Source organism: Corvus cornix, chromosome 7, assembly GCF_000738735.6.
Source record: "Corvus cornix cornix isolate S_Up_H32 chromosome 7, ASM73873v5, whole genome shotgun sequence".
NCBI classification, from domain to species: Eukaryota; Metazoa; Chordata; class Aves; order Passeriformes; family Corvidae; genus Corvus; species Corvus cornix.
The window spans coordinates 20,361,029-20,370,479 of record NC_046337.1 but is presented as its reverse complement, the minus strand read 5'-3'; the positions used below and the strand labels follow the sequence as shown (position 1 = coordinate 20,370,479).

General features: G+C 45.4%; 1 protein-coding gene across 2 annotated transcripts in view; it reads left to right on the top strand.

The window, feature by feature from the left end:
• Positions 1-3,360: 3,360 nt before the first annotated feature.
• The window catches only part of TLK1 (tousled like kinase 1), a 68,806-nt gene continuing 62,715 nt past the window's right edge, over positions 3,361-9,451 (top strand). The window contains exon 1 of one of the 2 annotated variants that reach the window (XM_039554982.1): positions 3,361-3,486. Coding sequence is in view for 1 of the 2 variants with exons in the window: in XM_039554981.1 (XP_039410915.1) it covers positions 4,069-4,216 (148 nt within the window). In the remaining variant the exon portion in view is untranslated. Of the gene's footprint in view, positions 3,487-3,936; positions 4,217-9,451 lie in introns of those variants that run through there. The other variant, XM_039554981.1, reaches the window with a different exon arrangement.

The window sequence follows — 9,451 nt, the reverse complement described above, 5'->3', positions numbered from 1 at the left end:
AATTGACTTTGGTGGGAAAAAGAGAAGTAAGATATATGCAGTTATTAAGAGCATGTATTATTTGATATTATTAGATACATATCTTTCATGAAGACACCAAACTGTATTTGGTGCCTGTGAACAGTGAAGGTGAAGGTCTCAGAATAGGGAAGAAACTGCCATGTCTCTGTAACTGGTCCCACAATCATAGCATATTCTTCCTTGAGAACATCTGGGATAAACTCTGGATTTTATGTGTCATGTTTGAAATTATGTCTCTTTGTTCTCTAAAGGATGTATGTGAAAAATTTTTAATTGACATTTGACCTGAGTGCACAGTAATCTTTATAGATGCAATGTAGATGTCTCAAAAACTCACTCCTGCTGTAGTCTTCCTTATTGTCGCTATTCAGACCGTTAATACTTTTCTTTAAGTACCTTCCTTTGCTATCTGCCAGTTAACTTCTCTTACTTCCTAGAGATTGGGAACTTACTGTGATAAAATTTTCTTGCACAGATAATTCCAGTGACAAAGTTGAAAGCTCTTACCGTTTTCAGGTTTTTCAGGATTTTTGTTGCTTTTTTATCTTTGGAATAAGTAAAATTCCTTATGCTTTTCTGTTCTTCAACCATCCTCAATGAGAGAGTTACTACTGTGATAAACCTTGCTAACTTTCATTTGACACATGAGAAAAACAGCACACAGGCTTTTCACTCCTCTCTGTTCTGATCTGAATTTTGAGGTCCTCTTCCTTAGGAATTAGCAAAACTAAACGAATTGTCTGGGGCTTCACCTGGAATCAAATTTTCCCATGTAGGTAGGTGTGTGGCACCTTATTCATTGTCATCCGGTACAATCCCACTGAAAGTTGATTTCTGTGTATCTACTATCTCAAGTTATGCCTGATGTTGATGGCATGCAGTGTTCACATAAGAAACCTTGATAGTTGGCTATCCTGTTCCTAAAAACTAGAAGGAAAGATTTAATATTTATTATATTTTTGAAAAAGAGTAATACTCAGTACTATTTGAGTTGGATTTAGTTTTTAACATTTTGGGCAGGTGATGCTGACTGCTCACGACTGTGAGAGAAAGACCATCTCTCTGGCCACTGGATCATAAAGTTTTATTGCAAAATAAAGACAGGAAATTCAAGGAAAAGCATTATGTACATTTACAATGTTATTTGATAAGTATTTTGAAATTTGAAATTTCTGAAAGGTACTAACGAAGGTGTTCTCTCCTGCCATGGTACTATTAAATTGGTAACACTGAAGCAATGTGGCTTTACAAATAAAGGGGTACATTAAAATCAGTGTCAGGTCTAACTCACTAAGAAGAAAGTAGGTTTTCTGTAAACTAAAGATGGGAAATATACCCAGCTCCATGTATTCTTGAAGTTATATAGGTTTGTCTCATCTGGAGATGACCTGTATAGTTCACACTCTGCTTTCAGTCTCTACATCAACAACTCATTAAACCAAGAGATACAGCTCTGCTATGCTACAAAATGCAGACTCAACCCATATTTTTCAGCAGCTACTGTGTGCTCTGCTGGGAAGTTCTGCAGTACATGCCCACTTACTCCTGGTCCCTCAATGAGGTGTTGTCACATTATGAGATGGCAAAGATATGATTATTTTTCATAGTGTTAATGTTTGAAAATAGACAAAAAAAAGACACTTCAGCATTTTTACAATAGTTAAACTGCATGTCTGATCGAAGTAATAAATGGGATCTTCTTCATTGTGTCCCGTTCCTCTAATCAAAGCAAGTAATGATTTATTTAAACAAGAAGTCTCAACTATGTCAGTGGAATGATTTGTAGGCAACAGTTTCAAAGCAAAACTGGCAGAAAGAATGCTTGCTTATGTATGGTTTTGTAAGGATAGCAGGGGTTAGTATTAAGTGGATGCAAAGGGCTATAAACAAAGAGACAATTTCTTTCACTTACTACTTTTTACTTGGCAGATTTTAAAAGCAGCATGCTGCAGCAGGATATATTCAACAGGAAACGAGGTGCATGTTCACTTATGCTATCATATGGATTGTGGAATTACGAATACTTTTTAGTTTTAACCTGGCAAGAATATTCTATGCCAGCTGCTAAGTATTAATATTGCAGTCAGAGTGAACTAGCACTGTTTTACTTCATGCCCCAGTACTGGAAATTTCCTGATGTGACTTGCTTAGGTAAAGTCAGAGAAGTCTTTAGGATCAAGTCCTTAGAAGCAAGTCCTTGTTGAAATATCAGATCACTTCTCTCTGAAAAAAAAAAGAAAAAAGAAAAAAGAAAAAAAAGAGTACAGCTGTTACTAAATATATGTCCTGGAACAGACTTGTTTAGCAAGTAAACATACTAATTTTTACTTTAAGTTAATACCAAATTGCAAGGAAATTTGCAGCTATGCTGTATACTTGTGGGAGGTGAAGATCTTAGATAATTTGACAGATGTCACTTTAAAAGGAAGAGACAGAATTAGTAATATGTGAGTTGTGCACAGAGCTGCAATCCAACATTAGTAATCTATTCCTGTCATTCTCAAATAGAGGGGAAAGTAGGTTAGTAGATGGCCAGGATGTCTCCACACTGCAACCACAAAATAAGCGCCATGCCTGAGTGGTGAATATATTCTTCATATACACAAAATGCAATATATCTGCAACCCGTGATTTTTTGTTAAGTAATCAAAGTCATCGTTATCCTTAAGTTGCATTGGTAAATTAAAAGGCTTTGAATGACTTTCCATATATCTCACATTCCCAGTCATGATTATGTTAATTTTAAAGAAGGAAAAACTGAAAAATTCGGCTAAGTTTGCACTTTAGTCTCTAAACTCAAGGCAATTTAGAAATTTGCCAGGTCGGCGTTGGTGCCCAGCTGGGAACCCCAGCCTGGTGGTTGAAGCGGGTGAGGTGGTGGGCCTGGTACATGGCTACTGCTCGACTTCCAGTTCATCCGATGGGAGCTCCCGCTCCGCAGCGAAGCAGGTTGCGACTAGCGGCCAAAACCTTCTCCCTCGGGGCATCAGCTTCTCCCGAGTAGCCCCGAGTCTCTGCTGCCACACAGTCCTGTCCGGGAAAAGAAGAACACTGAGAAGCAGCAGGCGCCCCAGAGCGCCCGGAGATGCTGCCAAAACAAGGTTCACCTGGACCGCGCCGGGAAGAGCCCGCTCAGCCCCACCGCTGCCGCCCGCATTCCCGCAGCAGCGGGCTGGGCTCGCCCCGCGCGGCCGCACGCCGGGGAGGTGCCGGGCGGCGCGGCTCCGGCCCCGGCCGCTGCAGCCGCGCGTACCGTCTCCGCCGCCGCTCCCGCCCCCGCCGCCCCGCCCCGACACCACCATGGCCGTGGCGGCGGGGCGCGGGGGAAGGCGCGGCGGTCGGTGCGGGGGCACGGGCGGACCGTGCCGCCGAGGAAACCGGGACGGAGGGGAGCGCCGCGGCCTCAGGGGAGCCCCCTCCGGCTGGGCCGGGGCGGCCAACGGAGGGCCGCCCGCGGCGCGGAAGGTGCGCGCTTGGGCAAGGGCGGGAGGCAGCGCCGCGGAACGGGCGTGCACGGGTAGGGAGGTCAGCCGGCGGGCGGCTGCGGGCCAGCCCGGGGCAGGAGGCGGGAGCGGCCGGCGCCCTCGGGCCGCGCGGCGCGGTGGGGCTGGGGGCAGGTGCGTGCGCGGCTGGCGCCGCTCCCGCTGGCCGCCCCTGGGCGGCTCCGGCTCGGCGGGGCTCGGCTGGGCGCCGGCGGAGCGCGGCGCTCGCTCGGCTCGCGATCGTGTTTGCGCATGACCCCTCCCCGCCTGCGCCCTCCCCTCCCCTCCCCGGCGGCAGCGGCGGCGGCAGCGGGGAAGGTTGGCCTCAGACACAGGCGGCTGCTCGGCGGCGGCGACGCAGTGCAGAGGTGCGGGCAGGTTGCGCTGGCCCCGCGCCCCGTCTCTCCCGCGCCCCGCCTGCCTCCGGAGCTCGCTCCCTGCCGGCGGCCTCCCCGCGCCGGTGTCGGGCCGGCCCCCCGGCCATGAGCGCGGCGCTGGGTGTCCCCCCGCCGCGCCGCCTTCCCCGCCGCCCCCGGCGGCTGCCGGGCTCCAGGAAAGTAGCTTGATGAGTGTCCAAAGTAGCAGTGGAAGTTTGGAGGGGCCGCCATCTTGGTCCCGGCTCTCCACGTCCCCACCGAGCCTGCAGGGCTGCTCCGCGGCGGCGGCGGCCTCCCAGCTGCACGGCGCGCCGCTCGGCAAGTCGCCCAAGGAAGGTAACCAGCGCGCCGCGGGGCTGCGCGGGGGGCCCGGCCCTTGGGGAGGGGCCCAACCGCCGCCGCCGGAGGCCGGTCCCGGGCTGCCGGGGAGCGGTGGCGGGAGAGGCCGGTGCCCCCGGCGGCGGCGCGGGGTCAGCGCTGGGCCCGGTGGCGGTGAGCGGAGCCTCGGGCGCTGGGCGAGAGGGGCCCCGCCGCCCCCGCCCGCTCGTCAGTGCGGCGGCGCCTCGTTGTTCCCCCCGCTCCGGGCCGCGGAGGGGGACCCTCCGTGCTCCCTCCGTCCCCGGGCCGTCCGCCTGCCGCAGCCGCTCGCGTCTCCTCGGGCGGCCGCTCGCTGCGTCCTCCCCGAAATAGGCTCCCCTCCGTCAGCGGCTAAGTAGAAGTGTTGCGCTGGAGGATGCAGCCGCTGTTGCTGGAGGGAGTTGGGCACTTTTGGCATCATGGAGGTGGGAAGGAGAGGGGCCGACACCGGAGGTTCGTCCCCGTGGGGAAAGCGCCCTCGGGGGCGGCCGGTTTTGCGGCCAGAAGTGACAGGGCGCCTTGCGGCCGCCACGGAATGACTGCAACTTTCTCCTGTCCTCCATCACGCCTTCGATGATAATATTTTTCTCCTCCCTCCCCTGCTCCTCCCCTCTTGTGTTACACCGACAGCGACAGCAGGGTGTTGTGGGTGTTTGCAGGGAATATCTGTATGAAGGTTATGAGCAAACAAGTCCCTTCGCTGTTCCCTTTCGGGTATTGTCTGCTTTTCCTCCTTGTGTTGAAATGTGTTGCCACAAGATGTAGCAGTTATACAGCAAGTGAGTTGCTCGGCGCTTTTAGCTAAAATAACTACTTGCTGAACGCCGGTTAGTGGCGGAGGAGAACTTTTATGCACAGATACTTGCATACCGAGCAGTTGTATAATTTTAATTGATTTGCCCCAGTTTAATGAATACTACGTAGCATTTCTTGTAGCATCTGCAAAACGTCATCGCCCAAACAGGAAACTTGCTAACTTAAAATAGAAATAGTTGCGAAGATGGGGACTCTTTGTTTTTTAGGTCTTCCTGTAGTTGCTTGCTTGCTTTTTGGGTTTTCTTGGTGTGTTTTTTTTTTTTTTTTTTTTTTTTTTTTTTTTTTTTTTTTTTTTTGGGTTGATAAGCAATGTTAGGGGCTTGGTAACAGGGATTCGACATCCTGAAAATGTATAACACAGTCCGGTTTCTCCATTTTCCACACCAGTAGTTGTCAGACTTGTATCACTCTGTGTCACTTTTGCACACGCTCCTGCAGGTAGATGGACGTGAAATGCTCTAGAAAATACCTGGGAAGGAATTACGGTACATGTTAAAGATGCTGAGTAAAGTGGCAGGCATTTTGTGCTCATCTTCTCTGGGAAGCCAAAGCTGTTAGAAAAATGACAATCACCAGCCAAATTCGTAGTTTTAAGTTTACTGAGAGTAGGTTTCTTCAGTGTTGCAACTCTTGTTACGAATATGCATGCATGTAATATCTATAGGCAGGATATTTTTGGGTGTATTTCAAATACCTGCTATACAAGCTTGAAATGATTATTGCAGCATAAATTATGTATCTTTATTTTAACAAAAAATGGTGGTCTTTGAGTACCTCCACTGAGACAAGAAAAATATTTTTTGTGAAACTCATTTTTAATATGATGATGATGCTTTTTACATTTTTTTCTTACAACTCATGCTGTTGGATTTTTCTGGATACTGTAATTTGCATCCTCTAATACAGATTATGGTGTTAAAAGTAATCAAAACCTTGGTGTTTGCCTGGTACTATAACGTATTGTATTTGCATGGTGTTCCCGGGTTGCATTTAATTGTATGTCCTCACTAGGTAGCTCTCTTTGAAAATGAGCATAAGCTGCCATGCTTGGGTTTATGTTTTGCATTCATGCTTATGAGATGTTATCAACACATCTTACTTTATGTATATACATTTTACAATGAAGTATTTTGCCGGAAATCAGTAGGCCCTGGAATATAAATACATCGGTATATTCATAGACATTGGCTTATATATGTGAAAGATTGATCCTAGATCGAACTAATAAGCATGCTGTATTTGCAGTGTAGTGTGTTTATAGGAGCCTGTGCCGTCATCAATTCTAAACTTGTGATACCTTGTGCTGTTAACGGAGGTTGTGAGTTTTGGAGCAATGCACAGGGCTGCTGGCCCATATACTGGATCACAGCTGCATCACTGCTGATGCCAATTTTGAGTGGGTAATATTTACCGATACAGCTCATTTGGCGCTTGTGCAGAGCTTCTTTCCCAGCCTGGCCTTCGTGTTTGTGGATTAAAATCCCTTTGGTTGGCTCCTGTGAGAGTTATGTCCCTGTTGCCTTTGGAAGTACAGGCCTTCACAGAGTGTACTGCATGTGCCGTGGTTGATCTGACCTCACCTCTGAAGGTCTGGTATCAGCTCTCATGTCTCACATGGGCATTTGAACATTCTCGTTTATTAAGAGCAGAAGCCTGCAACAACCTTTAGGAAGTTCTAAAAATATTTTCTGAATCTCTAATAGGAAAAAAGCAAAAAAGAAAAGCTCTGGTATATATAACTATTGCACAAACTCATTTTTAAAAAAATGGCAATACCTTGTCAGTATCAAAAGAGACTACTTGGAAAATACAGGTGAAAATAACATTTTTTAAAAAATTTTATTCTTTTAAAATGTGCTGCAACATTGCAGCAACATTTTCCATTGGATGTTATCTTCTGTATCTTGATCTGGAGTGGCCTCATGGCTTTGCTGTATTGATTTGAATTTATGTTTTGAGGTTTTGAAATGAAAAGACTGGGATGGACTTGAGTATGGTTGCACCTGCACATTTCTACTGTATAAGAACTATCTCTTGTTTGCATTTTAGTGTAGCTTGTAAATGTATTTAATTCTGTCCGTTGTTTTATATACCCATAACTTACATGTGGTATATGTGGTCACTTAAGAGCCTTGCAGTAGATGTTATCAGGAATTTAGGAGTACTGTTATGCGGTATTATTTTACATACTGTATGTGTGATTGTATGACTGAATCGTGTGCCACAGCTCACATAATTGCAGTCACACAATTTCCTGTTTGAAGTTTCTTGACTTCTTGACAGTTGCTTTATGTGCGTAACTAAAAATACTGAAGCGCATACCTGCAAAGTGCTGTTTGGTAAATGGAGAACGACAAGGCAGAGAGTCAGAAGAGATTCCATACATTGCCTTGGGTTGGAAGGGACTTTAAAGATCATCTAGTTCCAACCCCCTGCCATGGGCAAGGACACCTCCCACTAGACCAGGTTGCTCAAAGCCCCATTCAGCTTGGCCTTGAACACTTCCAGGGATACAGTAGGCCCAGCTCCACAACTGCAAGAGGGTCAACCTGTTCCAGAGTCTCACCACCCTCAAAATAAATCATTTATTCCTAATATCTAATCTAAGTCTACTTGGTATCAGTTTAAAGCCACTGTCCCTTGTCCTGTCCCTTCATGCCCTTGTAAAAAGTCTGTCTAGCTTTCTTATAGGGCCCCCTTTTAGGTACTGGAGGGTGCTGTATGGTCTGCCTGGAGCTTCGCCAGGCTGAACAACCCCAACTCTCTCAGCCTGTTTTCATAGCAGAGATGCTCCAGCCCTCTGATCATCTTTGTGGCCTTTGTCTGGGTTCTTGCAGCAGGTCCATGTCCTTATGTTGAGGCCCCTGAGCTGAACACTGCTCTCCAGGTGGGGTCTCAGCAGAGTGGAGTAGAGGGGCAGAATCCCCTCCTGTCACATTCTAGACACGCTGCTTTTGGTGCAGCCCAGGATATGGTTGGCTCACTGGGCAGTGCTATAGTGTCTGGTGATTAAGCATGATGCTTTGTAAGTTATTTTTTGTCTGTGCTGTTGGCTTTCAATACTCTGCTAAAAGCAAAATAGAATGCCAAATAGAGCTTTGAATTAACACCACGGGAATGCAAATTTCGGTTTTCAGATTTGAGTCCAAATTAATATATGATGGCAAAATAGTAAATAAACTTATGCCTTGTATTTGACAGTCTTTGAAAAGTTATGTTGTATGGGTAGCAAATTTTGTTGGTAACTTTTTTCCTAGAATTTGATAAATATGTATAATTTGTATTTATTGTTACCTAAAATGTGATGGTAGTTGTTGTATACCTTTGTAGCACAAAGGTACAGTTTATTTCTTCCTTAAGTTTCCAGTCTAGAAAATGCTTCTAGATGCCACGTTGTATCTGTATGCTACGTACAATATATTAGTCCATGAACACAAAAGCAACCTGAATCGTATTAAAACTTCCAGAGTTGTTGTTTTCTGTTGTTTGCTTGTAGTGTAAAACCTCAGCTACTTTATTTGCTTTTACAGTAAGTTCTCATTAAGTTTGTTGATTTTTATAATTCAACTGTAAAAATTTTATGGATTTGGGCAGTTTATATGGGGGCAGGGAAGAACAGGAACACTTTTTATATTTAAAAATGATGGCATATTTCTACTCAGAATGAGCACAGCAATCATAAGAGGTTATTTAGGCTGGCTGTAGCATGAGCAGGTGTTGTCTGATATTAATGTTGTGCCAGTGATACACACAAATTCTAGCTTGTGATATTATTGCTGGTTTTGTTGAAGATGTGATTCTCATAGTAATCTGATGCTTATGCCAAATGCTTAGGAGATCTTGTAGCATGTCCAAATGAGAAAGGGAAAAGGAAACCTTTTTTAGTACAGATCCTTGTTAGAATCTGGTTTTCTAAAAGGCGAGTGCTGTAGCAAATAGAGTAAATTAGTCCTTGGCCAACTGTTTTGTTTTAATTCTGTTTTATTCTGCCTGGAATGGAATTTCCTATTAACCTATTCCATTTTAAATGAAGAGAGAATCAATATAAGGACAGCATGTTTTTATTTATTATCTCTGTTCAAATAAAAAGCTTGTTATTTTTCTCATTCTTTTTTTTCCCTGTTTGTTTTTTTCTGGTTTGCTTTTTCTTTCAGCAGGTAATTTTTTTTCTCCACCAAGCTGAAGTAAACTTGCTTGTTAGTAATAACTGTGGTCTGCAGTTAGTCCTTACATTTCTTTGGGTTTTCTTAGAGCCTGATAATCCTAAATGGTTGCAAAATATTGTTGTGACTCCTGGGAAACACTACCATATATGTGTGCATCATGATCAAAGTTAGTTCTATAGAATTTTGCTACCTTAAGAATTGAGATTATGGAAATATGACAGTCTTAAATAAT